This window comes from Metopolophium dirhodum, chromosome 1, assembly GCF_019925205.1.
Source record: "Metopolophium dirhodum isolate CAU chromosome 1, ASM1992520v1, whole genome shotgun sequence".
Taxonomy (NCBI): Eukaryota; Metazoa; Arthropoda; class Insecta; order Hemiptera; family Aphididae; genus Metopolophium; species Metopolophium dirhodum.
The window spans coordinates 102570869-102596815 of record NC_083560.1 but is presented as its reverse complement, the minus strand read 5'-3'; the positions used below and the strand labels follow the sequence as shown (position 1 = coordinate 102596815).

General features: G+C 28.6%; 1 protein-coding gene across 2 annotated transcripts in view; it reads right to left on the bottom strand.

The window, feature by feature from the left end:
- LOC132936364 (uncharacterized) overlaps positions 1–25947 on the bottom strand; it is a 38844-nt gene extending 12897 nt beyond the window's left edge. Inside the window, exon 1 of one of the 2 annotated variants that reach the window (XM_061003084.1) lies at positions 25925–25947. Coding sequence is in view for 1 of the 2 variants with exons in the window: in XM_061003082.1 (XP_060859065.1) it covers positions 20913–20970 (58 nt within the window). In the remaining variant the exon portion in view is untranslated. Of the gene's footprint in view, positions 1–20912; positions 21383–25924 lie in introns of those variants that run through there. The other variant, XM_061003082.1, reaches the window with a different exon arrangement.

The window sequence follows — 25947 nt, the reverse complement described above, 5'->3', positions numbered from 1 at the left end:
AGGTGCTCTCATGCATAGACAGATTTTGGGTTTTATGAAGGAAATCGAAATTTTTATTTTCGATTATTTATGGTGACTCTGGCCACTGAAGGGCGAGTACGTGAAATACAATTGTTACTAATTATTATGACGGGATATTTTAACCTGTATTTTGTATTTGGTCACTATTTATACACTTTTACGCGCGTAATAAATGGTAAAATCATAACCGCATATTTGTTTAATTTTGCTAGGAATTATAGTTACCCGTAAAAAAAAAGTTACTTATTATACTATTATAGTAATAATTAGTTATTACTATCCACCGATTTAAAATTGAATCTTTTCATTTTTCTATTTTTTTTTAAGGTTTTGAACACCTTTACTTTGAATATTAAAATAATAACGAATTGAACAAAGTTTGAATCATATTATAAGAGTTGGCATTTTCTAAGCGCTACGATGTGCACGCGTGCCCGCGGGGTCAACTTTTCTTAAGGTATAGGAGCCAATCGGCTATGTTAATAAGTGTCAGACAGTTGCCTATAGCCTATTACTGTCTAGTGATGTATGAATCTTGCTGTTGGTGTATAGGTCTTTAAATATAAATGGTCGTGGACGGCGTACTATGCTGATTTGCAGTCCGGTTAATCTTCCAATGTCTCATCGGATATAGACGAAGGATAATTGGGCGTTTCTATGGGAGAATATATGTTTGCCACTGTCTCAGTTTTCTTACGTAAAATCCATTACGTTAACATTAATCCAAATGGGTGGACTTAGAATTACGTTGTCTCTGGTAATTAAGTGGGCACCTTTGATGATTTTGATCACCATGTTTTGCATGGGGACGACAGTGAGTTATCAATATTTTATAATTAAATAAATATCGGTAGAACTCTCATATAGGTACCAGTAGTTACTGGTATACATGTATATCTATCATGAACATAGGTAACTATTTACCAAAAATATATATTCATCCTAATTTTTGACTGCCTATCGCTGAAATAATAGAAATAATAAGAAAATATCGGTTCAAATCTCGGACCTACTGATATTATTAATTCAGTTGTTGCAAAGCATCCACCATGTACTCGTTACAACGAATTTTTTTTTAAATGCCGGGGCCATCTCCAGAACCAATTATTATTTATCACTCGTTGGGGAACATGGCTCAACGCTGTTCAACGCATTATTGTGAAAATATATAACAAATTCTAAGAATTGTTAACCAGCTTGTTAACCCAGATGACGCAATTTCTATGCAAATGGCTCAAGATGCTGTAAGCTTATTAGGACAAATCATTGGATGCGAATTTAACGTAAGTATCTAATAGAGTTTTATACTCAAGTACAATAGAATTATAACACTTATTTGCGTACAATTCGGTAAAATCAATAATATTATTCCATGTAGAGTAGGTATTTATATAGTCATGACGTCAAGTTGACAATAATGATAAGAAGTTGAAGTATTTGTAATTTGATGTTTGTATATTTTTACTAAAAATTCAACCAGTAAATTCAACCTACACTCAAAGATGCTTAGGACAATATTAAAAAATCTGTCTTCTTGTAAAATGTAGGTAGGTATACAGTATATACTAGTGATCTTAAAATTCCAACTGTTAAAGAAATTGCTAAACGCTCATACTTAAAATACCACGCAAAAGCTCTCTTGCACTCAAAACTATTGGCCATTATAGTTACAGCTCTCTCTCGTTTTAAAACGTAAACATTCCTAATGCATTAAGTAGGCGTCTAAAATGGCAATGGCTGCAGAGATCTTTTAAAATAAATTCCTTATCCGTTCCAAGAAAAATAAATTGACAAAAAATAAATAAATTCTTCGCGTAGACTTTATACGCTGTAGAGTGAACAATCAGTCATTTGTCATCTGTCACTCATCTCGTGTTTTTTCAAATGTAATCATATAATAGTTTATCACTATCGTACTTATTACAGAATGTTATAACTGCGCAGATTATAATATAATATATCTTATAAAAAAAAATCATTTTACTGAATTGTGTTTCAAGTAGTTATAGATATAAGCTCTGACATTTGAACCAAAGGCTAAACTGAAATCTATAACTATACAAGTTGTATATTTTTAGTTTAATATCGTGTCTGATAAATCATAAATTATTGTTTAAGTTTTAACAATTGTCTTCAATAATATTATAGTAAAAACGAAAAAAAAAACATTGAAAACACAATCAATGCAAATTGTTCATATTTTAGTTAATTTAAAAGCATAAACCCATGCATAGCGGTTATTTTTAATAATTTCGGGTAGACATTACATTCAGCAGTCATTACTAATAATTATATTAGTTTATTTTATATTGTGTTTTCTCGTCGGTAATGTAGGAATAAATGTCGTCTGATACTGTGGATTCCTATTACCTATCATATAATAAATCTCACCGTTGGCGCAATACTAGCTAGAAAATAAATTCTAATGTGGTTATAACTTATAACCTCTTACATACACACACACACACACACACACACACACAGCTAGTAGTCACCCAGTGGCACCACTGAGCCCCTCACAAATATCAACGTGTCTCGTCTCTATATAATAATATGTATTATGTATGAGGTTACCTACGTGAAAACTGAAAACGATAAACCGTCTCGACTTCTCGAGTCCGTAAACAGTATAAGACGGACATATTATATTTATTTATTTATTATTACACACACCTTTTATAATATATTTTTTATCTTGGCGTCGTAACTACAAACCCTATTGGTAAATAGTAGGTAAATACTTATGCAGGTACAAAATATATCCCCACAATATAATATATACACCTATATGCTGCGAGAGAATAATTTATTCAGAAAATATAATACCATCGATTTTATCTGCTAGTGTTAAACTATGCAACCGCTTCAACTTATATAGGTAATGATGTATACTTAAACGATAATCTGATTACAAACCGTATCCCGACGCGTAAGAACCATTATAGTATAATAGGTATTAGGTAGGTATCTAATTAGAAGCTGATGGCTAAGCGACAGGAGAGGGAGCATCTGGGGATTTAACGGATCTCAAAATCAGATATTTTGTAACTTGCGATTATGGCATTATGCTAACTACTTATGTGTTTATTCGTAACGATCATAAATGAATAATATATTTGGATTAGTATCATTATATATTGGATAAAACATTCAAACTAAAATATCCAACAGACGAAAAATCCTATCCAATTTTCTATTAGTAACCCGTGAAATATATTGTCTTAAATTGTAGGTTTTTGAAAGTAAAAAAATCCTGACTATAAAAGTACACAATTTACGTAGATACCTAGGTACTACTTATATACATATTATACCTATTACATAATAAAAGAAATATTTACAACTTAAAAATATATACACAACTCGTCACACATCTATGAGATCTGCCTCAATCTCATATTTAGGTAGGTACTTCCTTTCAAAACCAAAAATTCTACGGTTAAAATATCCAACAGGCAAAAATCAGATTCGTACCCAATGAAATGTGTTGTTACTTGTTGACTACTGACTCCACTCTCACAAAACTTTAAATTCTATAAATAAAAAAACACTATTTATTCAATGTAGCCTATACTAAATAGCTTTATAAGTTTAGAAAGTTAAATATTGTTGTCCTCGTAGTTTTAGCTTTATCTAATGATAGCTTTTATATTTACTAGTTCTATTATTTATTAAAGGAATATATGCCAAATATATACCTATATTTATAATTAATATGAATTATTTCACGCTTGTTGTTATTTTAGGTAACAATACAATATTATAATTTATAAATAATATATTATGTAATTTATCTCTCTTTTTTATATAAAAAGTATAAGAATTTTGATTTTTCGGTGGAATATTCTTCCTATTTCTGTGACAACTAAATATATGATAGATATAACTATGAGTTAAGGAATTTGTGACGATAGGCAAATCCTCCTAGTATTTTAAATATACCTATTAATAGACCAATAATTGGATATATTATATAGGATATAAAATTGCATAATATTATCATACAGGTATATATTTACACACATTGATAATAACACTTAAAATTGTCCTAATCCACAATCTAATATTTCTTCACATTACTCTCGCTATCAATCCATCTCACCGGCATAAGCTTACTCCTCGGTCCAGATACCTTCCTAGTTAAATAAACAAGTTCAAGAAATATTTGTAGTTAGGTAGTGTTCACCGAATTTATCTCGTCATAATATCTTTCTTATTATTTCTGTCTTAGTGTATTACTCATATTTCTATAATTTTATACAGATTTAAAGTATTTATTTTCTAATAAAAAAAGAAATAATATTTACCATAATGTCAGTGTATATGAGAATAGCAGGTAAATATTCTATACTACCCATACTCGTAACTCATAAATATCTCACATTCTCACTTATACAGTTATACCATTAGGGTATGTGTTCAGGTGTTCAGGTGTGGTGCACCAAGGGGAAGTTACCTTTGATGATGTTTTTGGGGGTGAAAACATTTTAAAGGTATTTTTTTAATGTGTACCCACTTTCTTTCGTCTTACTACAAGTATGAAACAGTTATCTATATTATCTTAGAGGACAGAATTTCTATATATACATGAATAATAATTCTATATAAGTTTAATTAAAATAAATATTTAGTATTACGCAGTGGTTAAGCAATATAATAACATTATATATAAGGTTTTACTACAGTGGCTGTAAATATACAAATTCACTTTTGGCGACAGATACAAATATTATGCGTTTTGTTATTTACATAATACCTATAGGTAGGAGGTATCCACAGCAGCGGCGTGACGTGTTGAACAAAACGACTTAAGGCATACCTTATAGGTATTTGTTTTATTGTCTTTCTATATTGTAGGTATTATACGTAATTTGATCCAATCATACGTTTATTTTTTATTTTATTGTTTCATTAGTTGTTAGTTGTTACTTGTCTATGGCGTATAATGTATCAATTATCAATAATTGTCAAAAATCGTACCTATATTAAAATAATGTTCCTAGTATATTGGTAGAAATAGTTTCAAACTATGTTTAAATTTTAAATTTGTCAAGTACACTCTATAGACTTAATAATAACATTGAAAAAAATTGTAGCAGTGCAGCTATTATTATTTATTTTTTAGGAATATGTGAAAGAGGATGCAACCCACGTTCGTCTCACAAGCTCATAAAGTCATAACATAATAAATATTTTATGTTTAGCAGTTCACTTTTAGTTTTGTTGGTTTTTATACAAAGCGAATTATTAAATATTATTATAACGTTTAAAGGTAATAATATTATCGGTTGTCTTTTGGAGGTTTTTTCGATTATTTTAATTTTAAAGCTATAGTTGTGAACATCTTTAAATAATATAATATAAAGTACCTACTTCCAACTCCCTTTAAAATTAAAATATCTAAAAAATTAACATTTGAGAGAACACAAATAATACGTCGTTACCTATAAATGTAGATATTAGTTTGTTCACTCTATAGTAAGCACTAAACCTGCCATTATTTCAAGTGGAAAATCTAATTCAAATATAAGTATTGCATTAATACATGTTAAAATAAAAATATTTTCTTTTTCTCTTTCTCTTTTAATAGGTACCTACGTAAAATGTTGAAATATCATCAATAATCAACTGTAAAAAAAAAGATGTGTATTTAAATTTAAAAATGTTGTAGTAGGTATGTAACTAAATATAAATATCGAAGGGTAAGAAGTAGAAACCCTCAAACGTGGTTTTCGGTGATAAAAACAATATGAATTTCATTTTTTTATAAGTAGACATCTAATTTAGTAAAAATATGTAATCTTAATTGATCGTGTCGAATTATACAATAATTAAACAATTAATTATTACAATGTAACATCAGCTATACATAATATTATAATTCATAGTAAATTAGACTTTTAAATAAATTTTTATGGAATTGAATTTATTTTTTAAACGAAAAACACTATTTATTAACTAAACCTTATTATAATGTCTATAATTTAGTTCTAAATTGAAGAAGACCTTCGTGATGAACGCACGAAAACCCATGTACATATTATATTTATATAATTATAAATATATGCATTAGAATTTAGTTTGAATTGTTTTTGTAATATTTTTTTTTTCTGTCACAGTTTCCTAATTATGCGGTAGATTGCAAGAACACCAAATTAAATAAGCCCTAGTGAAATTGTGAGAATTCAACGCTGTTGTTGTGAGTGTGAGAACCAGAAGCGCAAAAACATATAAATAAGCCTATCCGGACAAGTATTACAAAATATACTACAGGACGGCGGGGAATCGGGGATCGGTATAATATAAATTATGTAATGACTTTTTATGCAATTGTATAATACTATATTATAGTCTATAATACGGTAATAGATGGTAATATTTCCTATTTTTAAATACACGACAAGAGTGACGATCGAGTCTAAACAAGGGTATCTAAAAGATTTATGTAAAATAATTTCGCTCAAATGCCGTAGATATTGGTCATCGGTATTATGAATGATAGTCCATAGGCGGAGATCGGAGTGCTAGGAGGGAGGGTGGGTCTGAAATTATTTGATATTTTCCTATGAAATTATATTAATATTTTAATAAAATAATAGGAATAATTCCCTCCGAAAAAAAATTGACAAAATTAGCCTGTCGTTGATAGATAATAGCATTGAGTATAATATGTCGCATACATGGTTTAACCGGGGTTCGACTAGACACGTGTAGAATTAATTAATAATAAATAAACATTTCAAGTTTCATAGCCCATCATTATAGACAACACAACTCGCCGGCGTTACTATTATTACTATAGCTGGGATAACAAGATTGCAGCAATCCAATTACCAATGAATATACTTATATAATTATAGTATTATACTGACTTTAGTGGGTCAAATCTGTTCTAACTTCTAATCACGGCTATAGCTGATACTATACAATATAGCCGTGATTCTAATGCATGTATCATGCTATTATTATAATGATAATTTAAAAGCAGATCATAGGCGGATATTTGGTCACATACGTGGGGGGGGGGCTTGACATTTTTGTCTTATCCATTAGTGTCAACATACATTTTTAAACGCTTCGACCTACTAACTAGGGGCTACTCATACCACTTTATTCTAGCAGAGGCACCAAGTATATATAGGTATATTAAATTACACAATTTCTTTTGACATCTAGTGTAGTTTGTTACATTCAGGGGGGCTTAAGCCCCAAGTCCCTCCCACAATATCCGCCTATGAAGCAGATAATGATCATGATTTTTTCCTAATTACTTTAAATAAATCCTGCAGCAGTGTTTATCTTCGTCCTGTTTACACTAAGTTCCAGCACTGCATGATGGGAACCCGAAATCGGAATAAATACCCCCCCCCCCCCCATATTGGTGTTATACCCAAACTTTGGAAAGTTTTATTTTTAAAACTTAATCAGTGTTTTATACTGGGTTTTTCCCATAATCTGCGTCGTAAAAAAAGGGATTCTATCCGAAACTCAAAATCCCAAATTAAATAGGTACCAAAAACGGGCAATAGATGGCTTTAAGTCGTGTACCGATATTATACGTGTGGCCTGACCACGCGGCGATAATCCGACCGATACGTATAAAATTATGTACCCAATATAAAACACTACTATATTATATCCTGGCAGAGGTAATAACCATGATAAGTAAAGCGAGCGAGCGCCCGGCAAAATGGCCACGGGCTATAATGGCAAGTCACAAAGTCAGATTAAAAACGTCGGTAAACAAAATAATATTGACACTATTTCGTCTTTCGTCGAAAACGGACATAAACGGTCCGGGGGCAATAAACCACACACGCCGTTATATTAATATAATATGGCTTTCAAAATGTATCAATAAAACGCCCCCGCCGATTAAATAACAACAACAATAGTGGGTAAGTACCTACCTACTAAAACAAATAATGAATATTATTTGTTATTTTATTCCAAACAAAATATATAATACGAACAATCGCGCATGGAATTGAAATCAATGCATCGAATTTAGTGAATTCCTACAACAAGGCCCACCATTGAAAACCATATTATTATACGTCCCCGCAGAAAAGTAAGAAACCGAATAATTTATTTATTAATTTACTTACCAACTCGAAAGACGCGGGCGAATACCAAAATTACATTGTCAACAATAACAAAACATAAACGTATAAAATATAAATATATACAACAATATAATTCGAGCACTATTGTTTTTCGAAATTAGATTTTTGCAATAATCTAAAAATTAGGTACCCAATGAAATAAAAATAAACTGTCCATTTTAATAATACTAAAAAATAATAATATACAATATTTTATATAAAACAACGTATAGAACTAATAAAAAATTCATCAATACGAGTCCATCTACCGTAACATTATGGACATATATCTAAATAATAAATATGTGATTGTTACCGTTCATAATTATTTTTATTTTCTGTGCAATATTTTCATTAATTTAATACGGAGTTAAAAATGTGAAATACGAACCCACACAAAGTGCGTGTAATAATAATGTCATCAGACAATTCACACCAAGTGACAAGACGTGACATCGTGTCGAAAACACGGACCGGGTAGTGGGTACCTACCTGCACATATATATATAATGAGCTTTGAGTTTACGTAACAACTGTTTATCGGTTCAACGGTTACAAGTTTACAACACATGAAACGGGACGTCGTGTCCACAGTGTCTACTTACATGGTGCACAGCGTACACTTTTTGATAAATTTATATGAGTCATGTGAGTGTACGACAAGCATGACGTCCTGCAACTATATTATTGTGTCCGGAAATTGGTATAATATGATAGCGTATTTTTTCTTGCGTGTATTCACCCAACTTCGATGTAAAATTTAATTTAAGTTCCGATTACATGTTTATGACAGCTTTATCTTATGTACAGGCGTACTGCAGTAACAATATAAACATGTACATACACGTCATATAAAATAAATAATATATAAGATAAATAGTAAATGCTAAAATACACCACACGCGTAATACGACATGTTGTACATTTTTCGATCTGAACTCGGCAAATATTGCGTAATATTCTTCGGTAAACAATACAGTAAAGTTTAAAAAAAAATAGATTTATGTATATATATATATATATATATATATATATATATTATAATAATATTTTTATATAGGTATAATACAATTAATGTCGTCTAATATGTTTCGGTAGGTAGGAAGTATTGGTGGGGTATTCAATTAGAAGTATGGTTGGTAAATTGATCCCATATTAAATTTCAATTACCTACCTAGTAACTAAAGCCTTTTTTTTTTACTATCTACATGGAAATTATATATTTAAAAAAAAAATTGTTTAATACACACGTCACACGGTGTATAGTTTATCGGTTTCATAATATCGTTATAATATATGACTCGTAATAATATTATTATTTTTATTTGTATATTAATCTAATTAAATATCAGTAGCTAAGGCTATGAGTTTTTACTTTATCCACATTTTTATTATATTATATTATTATTATTATATTATAATCCTAAACAAGGTGGTTATGATAATAAATAATAATAATAAATCATAGTAAATAATGGCATGTCACGCAACGATTTGTTGATAATAATAAAAAATGATAAACCTAATTTAATAGTGCACTAAATGCACTGATAATTATTCTGATAATTGCTGTCGACGCTAACAAAATTTCCGAATATAAGTACTCTCCTGACGAATATTATAAGTTATAACACTTTGTCAGACAAGACATAGGTTAGGTTAGGTTAAAACTTTAAATTAAAACTTAAAATTATGGAAGTCAACTAGCCAAAGTCGTAAAAAAACTAAGCATAATAGAAAGGAGCTCAACTCAACTAGAGGAGCTCTCCACTACAAAATCTTAAGGTAAAACAGACAACTGAAACCATACTTCGCAAAGTGTCCTGCGGTATCCTTCATCATCGTAATCATAATCACCGTAATCGGCGCCATCAACTAAGTTCGTATAATTTTGTACACTTGTTTAAAGTATTTATAATATTTTATATTAGGTAAGACTTTTGCACTTTAAATTAATTAATTAAAAAGAAAAAGCCAATACCAAGCATAGAAATAAGACGATTGAAGGGCTATGATTCATACGCAATACATATTGGTAAAAATATGCATTTTTTTTTCTAAAAATACACGAAAACATGCAACTAAAAACCCGAAAACGTATGACTCTTCGATACAACTGCATTGCAAATGACAAATTACAAAATTAATTTGATTCACAAACACCAGGCAACGCACTCTGCACAATACACGACGACAATGCCAAAGCACATACTAATTTAAATGTACCTAGGTAGTGTAGTTGTAAAATAATCTTAAATATTAAATCTAATCGTTACTGTTGCACTTGTACGACTCCGTACGAGTATATGACAATTAAGATAAGACACATAAATTAAATTACTATCCCTATAACGACTATATATTATAATAAATTAAATGGTAGCGTATTTTTTGGATAGATAATATTCTATTTTATTCTCTCGTCGACCACCATACTGATGCTGAATATGCTATAAAACATGCACTTTACGTGTTTATAGTTGAAATATGCAATTATATGCATTTTATTAAAAATATACAGAAATATGCAAAGTAAAATACCCACCATTTGCTTCACATGACGTGATTTGTGGACATTATAAACAAAAGCAATAATCAAAAGTTGCAAAAAAACATGCTAATGCACATAAATCCTAGCCCTAATTATAACAATGTTATTGAAACATTTGCAAACATAAAAAAGAAAAAACAATTTTAGCTATACTTTAAAACTTTATATATAAAATAATTGTATATAAAATAAAATAATGGTAGTAGGTAGGTACTGATTTATTTATTAGATAATTGTTGATTATATAATATAAAAGTGTTTGGCAACAGCATTTAAAACTTTCATATTTTATTAACTTTTTTTAAATTCCATTATTTACTATGGAAGTTTGATTATCACAGAGAATTTAATTAAATAATATTTCAATCTAAAAGTGATAATTATAAAATGTATTTATTATTTAAAACATTTAACGTGATGACTCAAGATCCAAGGAGGTGGTAAGTAAAAATATTTTTAAATAAATATCTCTTGTTTTTAACAAAATGTCATGACCCAGTTTTATGCTAAATGTCTCTGACCCATCGTTATAAATTCATAGACGTGTCCCCGGGTAATGTAAGTATATATAGGTACAAATGTTTTAGTATCTACGTTTGAAATGATTTTATATAAATAACTATATTAATGAATTGTTCATTATTTTATTATAAACTATAGAGCAACGTTTTTAGAAACAATATTCTGTACCTATCTATACATAAAATGAAATGTGTTAAATGTGATAGTATATTAAATATGACACTAAAAAATGATTAAAAAGAAAATCGAAATCAAATTTACTTAAAATCATTGCTAATGCGTATTATGCTAATGTTATAACTATAATGTGAGGTATATAATTAAATAAACATTTTATACAAATAATATATTATTATTATCAGGCGAAGGTCCTGGATGATCAAACATTAGATTTCTGCAGGCTACCTTTATAAATAAGTCATAATATTATATTCTCTACAAATAAAATACATATGTCAGCAATACTTGCATTTTAATGCTAAAAATATATAGGTAATATAATATTATACTTATTATTTGTACAACGTATACTTAAGGTAGTACAATTTCAAAAAGAACTTTTATTTTATTTATTTGTTGTATCTATTTACAATGACCGTCATTGTATTTTAAAAAGCTAAAGGTAAACACATTTGTAATGGTTTCATGGACTTTTCAATAAAATTATTAAGTTCAACATCTGGAATTGTATTCTTGTGTCAACAATTGCGTCATTGTATGTCGTCCAAAAAGTATTGTGGTGGAGATTCAATGTACAATGTTGCGAGATAATTGTATTGTATTTTCTTTTTTGTTTGAGAGTAATTGGTATTAACTATATATTATATAGGTATAATATACCAAATTATATTTTCGTTAATTATTATTAAATATTAATACGCTCTTGTGCACATACAACTTTTTTATCCATTTCAATTGGTGGTTTCAATAAGTAGCTTCATAATATTATGTACCTGCTAAGCAGATATTTTAACACAAAAAATATATTTACGGTTCATTGTAGTAGAAGATCTTAGAGACCTAATTGCCGTGACCGTTTATATTATTCACACCGTCCTTTCCCAAAACGTATAATACGTTAATCGAACGGACCTAACTATCGTATGTCAAAAAAGTAACGCATTTTGATTTATTTCTGATACACATAATATACGCATAACTATATAATATAGAAAAAATATATATTTTAACACACTGAAGTTGTTGAATAAATTTGAATTTTTTGAATTTAAATGTTTAACAAGAACTGTAGAACTGCAGAGCGTCTATATATCTATATATATACCTATTGCAGTCTGCACATAGTAAAATAATAATCACGTCATGTCATAGTAATGTTATAGTAACTTACTACTTACACCTGTTTCCTAAAATAAACTCGAAAACTATAATTAAAGTTTTCAAATACATGCGATTTACATAAACCTTTCGATTACCTACCTACCTTATAAATTATATTATAATAACAGTAACGTATTAAAGCATACAGTGATAGATTTATTTTTGTGTTCGTTCTAAAAATTATTGTATGATATATAGAATCAGCAAATATTTATTATTTAGAATAAAGCACCACCTCCGCCTGAATAACACTATTAAATTAATAAAAAAAACTCGATATTCAATTTTATAAATGTTGAATTTCGTACGTATAAGTATGACCTTGATAATAACAAATTTGAAATTATTACCGATAGTAAATATTAAAGTAGTATTAAACGAGATAACAATTCTATAAATATTGTTTTATTAAAATTTGCTAACAAATGTTATAATAATATATTAATTATTGCAACGAAATGCAGATCCAACGAGTAAGAAAAAAAAAATTGCACAAAATAGCTGATTGCCGACCAGAAAACGTCATCTCATTTCTAAGGAGAACTGAACTATCGAAAAATGTTAATAATATTATTATTTAATAGGTATTAATAATTAAAAATATTGAATACATTTATTTTCAGTTGCAAATCAAAGCTTATTCAAAACATGTAGGTTCTTTATTTTGTTTGATTTGTATATATTCATGTAACATAGCATAAGAAAAGCTATAATGAGTGAATAAAACCCCCGCTGTCGAAAATTACGATAGTTATGATCATTGAAAAAAAAAACGATGAAAAATTATTTGTGATTTTGTTACTTTACTTATTTTGTATTTTGGAGGGGAAGAGCCTAATTTTTTTGTTTTCACACTCTGCACACAAAGTCTGCGCACGTCTATGGTTTCCTACAATATATACATACCTAGAGGCATGCTATAGTGCAAATAATGTAATTAGTTTATATTATAAATTATAATTATATTATCCCGTTATAAACCAGCTGAGATCTGATTTTTAGAGGTCCGAAACCAAAATTCCGAAATTCTATAAGCCAAATAACGGGTAAAATACAGAATACACACTTTAAACATTAAACTCAAATTAGAAATAGTACCCACCTGCTATATATCATCTAAAGTCCTTCAGTGTCCACTGTTCACTGCAGCAGTTCCACATGTAATGTAATAATATTATATAATACAATTTTCTTAATGAAGACATATACTAAAGTTTCGGCGGCTTTAATTTATTATACAAGTTTATATAGACGCTAAATCACTTTCATATCTGATCTCAACAAGTAACGATTACTGTTTGATTATTGCACTTGCATTTATGTTACATAAAGACTTAACTGATAATTGTCTATTGCTTTTGATAATTTTAAAAGACGGTCGTTAAATATAATTCCTTTTTTTTTCATCGTGGTCAGAAACAATAGCTTGTGAAGTATTTCTTATTATTTCAGAGCGTATAATTGTGGTGTGGATTTATGAAATAATTATTAATTTATCTATACATCTTAAAATGTTAAAACGGATGATTCATATGCCTAATTGTATGTAATTTATTAAGTATATTGTATACGACTATGTCTACATTACTATATAGTCTTTAATAGTATATGTATAGTTAGTAAATGTTAAAATCAATCATTTCATGTTTTTTTTTATCTTTTGTTTTTTTTTCTGATAAAACTGTCCAAAACGCCAATACGTTGTTAACTATCACTTTAATTATTATACCTACATTTGGAAAAAAAAATGGTACTTTTTAAGAATTTTATAAAAATAGTACCTATAGTTGGTAACTATTAACTTTCATAATTAACATCGGAACTTACTATCATCGAATATGAATTTCGTACAATCTATAAACTCAATGCTACCAATATTCGATGAACGTCGAGAGTCATTGTTCAATTTATTCAGGTGCCTATACGGCTATACAGTTCAATAAGTACCTTTATTATAAAATTGGTAATTTGTATTCAAAAATTATTATTTATCTGTGCATATTATACGTTTATACTTAATAGGTAATACTATATTAGGTACCTATACTTATAAGTCCAATACATATTATATATTGATTATATAGCCATATTTGCATACCTATATAGGCGTGATCCAAGTCCATGAGTAATAATATACTTACAACTAAGAATTATTAAATTATATACCTGAATTCAACTTTGTCGCTAAACATGTATAGATTACCTATTCATCTTTATTGATTTATTAAAGAGATCCTCTACAGTATATTCAATACGATGTCCACACACCGAACTATTTAGAAGAAGCTCTCAATGAAACCAACAGCAAATTGTCTAACCTAAATAAACATTGTATAATGTATAATATTATACAATATTTCAAAAGTTCTAAATAGCTCAACATCTTGGTCATTTAAATTGTTTATACAGCTGTAAACCAAAATAATTGTAATTTAATCTTGTAAATACACGCTATGCTAAAATAAGTAATAACCAGAGATGTTGAAGCCTAGTAAAAATAACAATAATAATTACAATTCCATACGACGTAGATATACCACTACGTATATAGGTTACCACTACCTACATTAGAGATATATATTTTAATGTATTTATTTTGTCTTGGTATTTAGTATTAAGTTAGAACTAACAACATATTTGACAGTTTTAATTTAAAAAAACCGTGTTTAATGGAAGTTAAAAATGAATTTTGTGAAAAAATGATAGGATTGAAGTAAAATATAAACCTGTGATCGATATAAAAACCACTATAATAAACCCTTCGATAAATACCACAACCACTGCAAATCAAATTCCAAAAAAAACATTTATACCTAAGCAAAATATAGCACCAAAAGGACCCCTACATTCAATAATAATTTATCTTCAATAATTAAAAATACTTCTCATGGTAGGTACAACATTTAATTTGTCCTAAAATTTAAGATAATCTATAATGTTATAATATTCCCATCAATATAATTAATTGAAATAATATTACATTTTAAAATAACACTTGTAGGTAACAATAAATTTCTGTTAAATGTTCAAACTTCATATTTAAACGAAGAATAGCGCGAAAGGGGTGATAGAAATGTAGAATAAGTATTATCTATGTAGGTAAGTATAATAGAGTTTAAACTGTCCTAATAACTAAAAGTATAGGTACCTACCTAATGATTATTAATTTACATTATACATTGTGAGTTCAGAATTTGTTTTAGGTTAATTGTAAATATCATGTACCCAAATACCCAATCGATATCAACATCAATATTAATCATGAAGAATAATCTTTGGGTGTCCTAACACGATATTGGCAATGATATAAATTATAATAATTTATAATATTATTATACACTATATAGGTATATTTTATAAAAATATATTAAATATTGTAATGTATTAAATTATAATAACTTTATCATTATTCATTACTATATTAACTATGAACATAATAAATTATTTATGTATTATAGGTTTAAACAAACGTAAGAGCCCGTCTCAGGGCCGTCATTTGAGGAGGGGCTTTTTAAAGTAGCTAAATGGTCCTGGTCCAAACGGGCTTGGTTTTCTGTAATCTACTATAAAAAAAAATAACTTTAGTATAGAAATATGTTATATAATATTTAATATTATAATATTATGTTATTATATGTTTTTCAGAGTAAACTATACTGAAGGTTAAAATAATATGTTGATGTGAGTTAAGATTACGTTTTAATAAGTACTTAATATTATGTTAGTAAAAGTGTAACTGTGTTTTATAATATAATGTTAAAAAATGTCTGAAATGGGTATTTGGTTATCTTGCGAGTGGAGCGAGCAGCTTTTTTTTTTTATATTTAAAGTTTTATAATTATAGGGCCGGTGATTTGTATGCCCTACCCTAACAAATATTGAAATGACAGCCCTCGCCCGTCTAGAGTCAATTTATTCAGATGGTTCATTGTTAACGTGTGCACAAGATTTGAGATCAGGTGTAGAGTGAGATTTTCTGTACCTACCCTTCGCCATTCGCGTGTTGTACTTACTTCATGAAATATATGGTATTTTCTCCGACGTATACGCCTTTATTGCTTTATAACTTATAACCTTTTGTGTTTACACAAATACCAGGACGACAAATCGATCAATTTCGAAACATCTGTCTCGTTATAATAATATTCTAATACTATACATATAATTATTTTTCTTAGTATTTATTACTATGCATTTATACACAGAGCTGCGTCTCCGGGAATCAGGAACCCCGTGGGTGGTGGGTCACTGCATAATGCATTTTAATAAATCTAGAATTCGAGAATATCAATATTTACGCAGTCATACGGATATAATAAACAAACCATTGTTTTATATTACGTCATGTATCGTCATATTATGTAGATTACATTATTTTGGGTGTAACAAAAAAAAATGTTTAACCACGCGACGTCTAGGTAACCTACCTATAATACATCTATATATTATATTATATAATTTCATAATAATATAATATAATGTGCCATGAAACATTAGTGGGTTAAAAATCAGTAATAGGTGACATCATATACCTACTATACGCATATTATGGTATATAGACTAGTACCAGCCACTACGTGTAATTTAATAATTAGCTTAAAATGCTATGACGTGAGTAAGCACTAAGCACATTAGCTGTATGTATCATATACCTACGCTATTTATGTATACCTATACAAGGTGATTCTTTTAACAGTAAACAGTAGAACTCGTCTCGAAAATTATTACCGTTTTTAAAATTATTTTGTTTTACATAACTCGAAGTCATTACAATATAAAATGTTTGCAAAAAATATTTATTTACACTATACCATTTTGTACTGTTTTCATTTTTTAAGCTTCTAACTTTCTTGAACGATATAGTAGGTATTTGCAGTTTTTAACTTAATAATATGTTCCGAGACAAAATATTTTTCTAAAAATGTCGTAATCAAAAAATCAAATTTTGAATAAGTAGTTAATTATTTATAAGTTGGATTCCGAATATGATACTAAAAGTGTACGAAGTTTGGATGCGAATCGCATATTGAAAATGTATACCAAAATATTATCTTAAATATTCAGCTAAAATTATAGAAAAAGTAAACTTGGGAAAACGGTAAAAAATGATAAGTTGGTTATAGATATAAATATCTATTAATATCAAATTCAAATATATTATCATCAATAATAATTATTGTTAAAAATATGCAGAAATTTATCGAATATGCTTTTTTTGTAAAATATAACAAAATATGCCAAACTATGCAATGTGCATAACAAACTTTGTATTTAATTTCATAAAATTAATTTATATTTTACCCTGAATATTCTATAACCGTCACGCAAAAACATATATGCAATAAGTTCCAAACCCTAGTTATAAGTAAATGAGTATTCAAAGTTTAGATGAGCACATGGGTACCTACCACGCAAAATGTTGGTCCACTACTCTTTACTAAGCTCGCATAAACTTACATGCTATAACTTATAACTTATTAGTCATAACTAATCAACTATTACTTAACTACTCGTTTAAAATTAGTTTTCTATATAATATCGAAATTCTCAGCTAGTTAGTCCGCTAACGGCATGCACTAACTAAGCATATTATTCATATAGGTAATGTTAATAGAACATATAGTAGCCAGTTATAAGAAAAATATATTTGCAAAAACGGTAAGACTTAGGGGAAATTGAGTGTTTACTGTTAAAATAATAGCCCAGTATAAAAATATGCATATGTACCAACCAAGTGCCAATATCAATTTATTACCATTATTCATAAAGCAGATTATTATAATTGAATGTTTATTAGGTATACGTTGGTATGATGAATGAATTAAATAAGATAATATAAATTTAATCAATTAGGTAACTTCATTATTATTATAACATAACGTCCCAACTCTCAACTTAGATAATAATGTAAGTGTTAGTAAGTACTAGGTACTATTTAGGTACTTAATAATTATACGATTCAGAAAAATAAATTTAAAAGATAAAATTAATCGAAGACGTTCAATCTTTGAATTAGATATTTATTAAAATAAATACATCGTTTAATTGAAAAACTGGTCTTATCATCAGTTACTATAAGTTACATTATGCAATCAATTTATTTTAATTGATCACGTTTTGTTTTATTTTACATATACATTATACACATATTATAATTATATAATATATAGCCCATCGGTCGCATAAACTGAAATAATAAATGTACACCCATAGAAAATATAATTGTTGTTCATACCACTTTTTATAGTGAATAAGTACGTACCAACATCATAATAAACTATACTTCGTTGTAATATAAAACATTAAAACAATTAATATGTGGTAGGTACCTACATAATATTATTATTAAATGCGGGCTACTCCTCAAATTAATTTGATTAAAAATTAAATACTATCCAACCCAAAAACCTTTTTTTCATATTATGAGTAATTATTCAAGCTATTAAAAATAAACATATAAGTACCTACTATTTGTGTATTATTTAAAAACTATTTATATATTTTTTACCCATTGACTTATTGGGAATTCTCTAAAAAGAAGGAAACGCAGATGGGGTTGAGGATTTAAGAACCATTCATTTATGACGGTACATACGAAGATGATGACATACCTACCTATTGTATTACACAATAATATGTGCTCTACGAATTATTATAAATCAAATTTATTTTGAAATTTCATGCTTGTGTTGATTTTAATAGTATCTATTTAGTATTTAGAAAATATGCACTATATTATTTACGCAGTACAGATGGAACAAACGAAATTAATATTATCGTATTGATTATTTGAAGTAGGTACAACTATGATTCGAAACATTCAATTTTATTTTTATTTCAAAGAATTTGAATGTATTTATATTATAAAATATATAAATAAAATATTTAATCTTTTGACTTATAAAAAAACAAGGGATATAGACGATATAGTATACGGTATATCTGCGTACACAAACATATATGTTGCCATGTTCATGATAGTACTACATTTTTGTACAATTTTGTACAATTTGACATGAGCTTATTGAACTCGATTACATTTAGACCGCCATTAGTTCCGGGACAACGATAGTCGTATAAGCTATTTTTTCTAATTTCCTGTAATATGTTTGCTAATTCCAATTTCCATTTCCCAAGTTTTCGGGAAACGCGTGTGCGTTAATCGTTCATTTTATCGTACAAATTGTAATTGACAATGCCATGGCAAAAGCGTGGTAAATTAAACAGTAACTGAATTTGTTATATTTAATAGCATTTTCCGGCATGGGTTATGCGGTACAACACATTTCAAAATACGATAATGGTAGTATGGTACGATACAAACGAACGTATTTGTATACAATCTAAGCGAATATTCCAAGTGATTTAAAAAACATTAAATACATTTTAGTATTTCACAATACAGAGAATAATAATTACTTGGATAAACGACTTTTTAGCGTATTTATATTTTATACTTAGCTACCTATATTATAGGGGTATGTACCCCTAAACCTAAACAGCATATTGGTGGGGGAAGGGAATAGAGGTAGCTGCGTCCTCCTCCCCACGAAAACAGATATAATTATTTTTAACACCATTTTCTTTAAATTATTTTTCTAAAATAATTTAATATTAGTCATTGTTTATAAATACTAATAATCGTAGGTATTCATAATCGATATATTATATTACCTAGTGTCCCAGTTGATGTTAGAAAAATAACATTAATTTTAGATTGTTAGTTAAAATCATCCATAATAATTTATAATTTATAACAAAATACATAGTACATACGGCTAAATATTATGTTTTTTTTTCATTTGAGAAAAGTGAAAATGGTAAATTTAAAACAATAAGTTGGTATTAGCCTTAATTAGGTAATATACTAATATGAAAATGTTTGATGATGCAGGTTTAAAACTGTTATAAATATAGTCACTGTGACACTGGTATATTATAATGTACCTGACTATATGAAAATTATTTTAAATAATTATCGCCGACTACCACATGATTATGTTCGCCATTATCATAATAATATTATCAGCAGGTGGATATTACCGTTGTTCCGAGCTCCATTTATAACTTTACATATCGTTTGCTATACACGACGGTATATTATAATATACTCGCACAGGTCGTTGGTATCAATAATACATTTCAAAAGTTTTGCGTAAACATTACACGCATTTAAAATACACCTACGCATAATATAGGTACGCAATATCCTATACGAACCTACTATAGCAGAGCACTGCGATGGTCGACCACAACTAGCAGTATTGAACACCCATTTATTTTAATGGGTATAAAGATAAAACAGTAAATATAATAATAAATAATACCTAATAACAACAAGATAATTGATATTATATTGTGGTTGAACTCACTTTTATTGTAATCGTCGTACGGGTAATCCATGTTATAATAGTCTTCGACGTTGTCCATCGTGCACCCGATTTACGATAATATATTAATAATTATTAGATAATGCCGTTCTGTAGGTGTAGGTAGGTTGAGTATAATATGACGTCGGACGAGGGTAAAAACCCCGAATTTAAAAGTCTTAAATTTGGACGGTATTCTCGGCTCAGCGAGACATGATTCTGATAATATTATGTTTTTTTTTTTATTATTATAGGTACACGATTATTTACTGTATTGTTGATGGTCGTCGAATATAATATTACAGCATAGCGGAATGGGACGCGATATAATATATCCAATACAGGTACCTATAATTAAGTATTACCGAGTGAGCGTATTAATAATAAAATCGCATTGGCATAATACCACCGGACGGGATACGGTGACGACTGTACGCAGAGACCGTCACGCTCGTTCGTATCGCAACGTGCACTGAGGAGGGCGCCGCTTTTTCGACTTTCCTACTCGTCTCTGGGCGGTGACTGGTGGAGGTGGTGGCGACGGCGGCGGCAGATGTTTAGTGGTGGTGACCGCGGTGGAGGCGGTGGCGGTGTAGTAGATACGTCGCACGGTATGATGTATAATTATAGACGCGCCAATCTTGGTAAAAACTATTTCCACTCGTTTAATTTAAGTTTTTCGAATTAGGTATGCTCTCTCTCTCTCTTTCTCTCATTCGCTCTCTGTCTCTGTCGCACCATACATTCGCAATGATGTATACAAGTTGTAACGGCTGAGCGCTAACTGCTCAACCCCTAACCACTTACCCGGTTCCAACCCGCCACCCATAGCTGCTGTCACGCGAAACAATTCGTTTTCTCGAACGATTCTTTATCGTTGTACGCGCATCGAGATTTTTATCTTGTACAATATAACCGTTCTATATATTAATATGAAGCGCAGGACAGTATACGATCGAACGCGACCTTCGAAAATCGAGACGGGTTAAAGTTTAATTTTCACGCTCCGTATAAAACTATACGTAATAACAATAATAATTATTATGCGCTATAACGGGTGACTATAATACTATATAGGTATAAACCATATCCAGGACCCAACGACCCGACGACGACGACGACGACGACGACGACGACGACGATAACGAGTAACGACGGGTCCACCTAGTAATTCGATCTACACGTAGTCTGACGTAGGTATACATTATAAAAATTGGTGTGTATAACAAAGCGACAAAGCTATTATATAATATAATAAATTACATTATATTATATGGTAGGTATACAAGACATCGAGACGGGTCGGAATAATCGTTTATCGAATGTGATAAACTTTGCTTTAAAATTATTATTATTGAATACAAGCAATGTAACGCACTCGCCTCACCGGTACCGACGGACGAGGTGTGTGTGTGTTGTATCGATAGACATAATTCATTTTAACAAGCGTTAAAATATAAAATAAACTCGTGTTTACCTAGTGCATACAGTGCATACTATATTACATTATATATACCAACGCATTTAATATACACGAATACCGCGTGAATGATTAATATTCTGAAGTCGAACAATGTCTATAGGCACAATATTTTGTCAAGTCACAGAGTTTCGGGATTATTGTAGACAGGCGCGTCCCCATTCAAATGATTTTGATTTCTATCAATCAAAATATTGCTATTCATTCCGAGACGAATGATAATACTATTTGTAATATTATGTTGGATTGTTAAAACGAAAGAGTGAAATTAATTTCACTTTTTATATTCTATATATAATAGTATGTGGCTTATAAAAGTCGTCTACGCATATGTGAACAACAAACTACCATATCGTATGTATAGGTATACCGCAGCTATGTTTAAAAACCGGGCAACTCGCTCTTCTGTATATTCCTACCTACCTATCGAGTTTATGGTTTACCTACCACCTCGTCATCGAGTAGGTCACTGCGATTGATGTGTTAAATTTGAATTCAATGATAAACTATTGTTAGCTAGGAGACTGGTGGATCACCATCCATTTCTAAGGATAATTTATGTTCCATTATATTAATACTATTATCAGTATTTTCGTGATTCGATAGGTTGAACAAATTTTTTCCAAGGACATACAATATAGGTATACCTATATGGCTATATATTATATAACTTATAAGTCAATACCGAAAAGATAGAGAATAACATTATTGAGGACACATCGATTTGTCTAAATATTGTCTTAAACTTTAAATTTACAAAATATTTTATTTATTTTGAACGTCGAATACAAAATCAAATAACAATAAAATATAAAATCGATATGTCACACCCTCAAAAATATTATCCTCTATAATTTTTTTAATAGTTGATTTTACTCTAAGATTACTCAAAAATCATAAAAAAAATGATTTTAGATGAAAGCGTTTTATCTATGTTGCGCGTGGGTCCAAGAGAGAAAACAAATATTGCGCTGACATCCTATTAATATGTTTTTACATAATATCAAAATAACAAACAACGTTTGAGGATAAAACGTTATATTTTATACCTATACGTTGGAATATCCAATGTCATCAAAATTTGAATTTCAATAGCATTTGTCTATTTTTTGAAATTTTTTAATTTCTTTCTCCAAGATGAAATTATGAGGAACTTTGCATTAAATTAATTGTCCAGCTTTTTGTCAGAGAATCAAAAATGTAATCTACTTTAAAAACTAATTTTAAAAATATAATATTTTAATATTTTATCAATTTACCATGAATAGAAAATGGTAATATAATTATACAATATATGTATATATCTTGTACCAAGAAACCAACTTATAGTTGAATTTGGATCAAATTTTCAGTGCCTACAGTAAAACTTGACGACAGACAAAAAATAAAAGTGTAAACTAAACACATCATTGGACATTTGTTAAACTAATGTAACATTTATTCCACGCACAACTCATAATCTAAAATAAATATAATACCTATCTAATCATGATTAAGTTATGTTATTTAGTATTTTAAAATTGAAAATAATTTATTATTAGAATATTCTCTGACGGCTAAGCAAAAACCATAGCAGAATAATTGTTCATTATATTGTAATTACTGTTAATTTTTTATTCTAAAATAATATATGAGTGTATGTGTAATAAATTGATTTTAATTTAGCAGTTAAGTTAAAATACTTAATATCAATAAAAAAAAAATAATAATTTGATAGTAAAACTGTTTTAAGAAATTGTATTATCTCATCTACAAGTAAATAGGTACTTTAAATACAAATAATTTAGTTGCGACATAATTAGTTGAACTACATGATAAAGTTTTGGCAAACCGATTCTAATTTCGACGTACTAAGTACGTAGTAGGTACCTACTAAATAATTATAACTTACTCGTGACTCATGTACATGACCATAAATTATAATATTATAATATTCAATATTGTATAAAAACTATAAAATATTATTATTTATTATTTATTAGTTTTTTACCGACCTACCATTGACATATTATTTTGTAAATATTTATTTTGGTTCGTAAAATAAGCACTTTTCAAAACAATATTAATAGATAATATTATTATGTCACAGGAATTTCGATTATTTTTTCAATTGGTTTTGATAAATATTTTCGTTGTACTCTACATTTTCGGCTTTGAGTTCAACACTCAAAGCTATACTTAAATAGGTACTTATTTAAATAGATTTATTATAATAAATTATTATCAATAATAAATTATGATATGGTTTTTATCGAACTCTAATTTTTTTACTATATTTACCAATAATTATTACCACAGTAACTACCTACCTACCTATTATGGTAGGTATATAATATGATATTATTTATACCACATTATCATGGGGAAAATGGATGGTTGGACATTATGTAAAATTTCCGGGCAATGTGTAGTACGTACAATGACCGAAATAAGTGTGCCAATATTAAAAATAATCCACATTGACTAGGCTTCTATACGGTGTAAATACTTACAGAGTTACTGCAAATAAAACGCACGTTAACGAGCACATTACCTGTAGGCACGTAAATAATATATTACATATTAATATAATATTATGTGTGTACCAGTTACTATATCGATCGTTTTTAAATTACAATATTATTATTAATTTAAACAAAATAACACGGTGAACTTATTTAAGATATTTATTACATATTTGATATAGGTTATTATACCTACTATCTACCTATTATTTAAACCTATTATAAGCCATATATTAATATATTTTGAACTATGGCTGTGATAATGAAATAAAAAAATTATTGTATCGTTATTAAGTATTAGGTGAATATAAAATTACGCGAACATTCAAAAAATAAAAATTCAAAAGTACCTATGTAAGAAAAAAATATGTAGACATTTTTATATCAATATCTATTAAAATATTATTAAACTATTTTAATGTTATAGTGATTATACTGGTAATTATATTTTACATAAAGATGAGTACAATGTATTCACATAAGTACTTATCTACATAATATTCAAAATTGGTGGCTGTTTGAGCTTTGACTATAGTTGTATTGATTAGGGGGTAAATTAATATCAGTTTATAGAAATTCAATTAATTTACATTAAACACTTTAGTTGAACGATAATCTTTCTAGAAATAGGTATGGACTTTTCATATTTTTAAACTTTTTCCATAATTATGCCGATTTCAGGATTCGTATTTCTCATGGAAATTCAAAAGGAAATTATGGAACGACTAATTATTACGTTGCTAAAAATTGGAATAAGCCTATACTTATTGTCAACTGTGTCAAATTTCCAAACATTGTTTAGAAGTAATTATAACAATTAAAAATCCAGTTATACAATAAATATTTAATACTTAGGTAGGGATATATTGTTGGTATATATGTCGGTACTTACCTAAGTATATTATTTTGTACCTATTGTTAAATACTTCATTATTCTTTAATAATATTTGATAGTGCATAATATATTAATAAATAATATAATTGTATGGTTTAAGGGAATTAATACTTGTAACAAAGCGTATATTACTTACCTTTACAGGTTCACTCTTTGCCG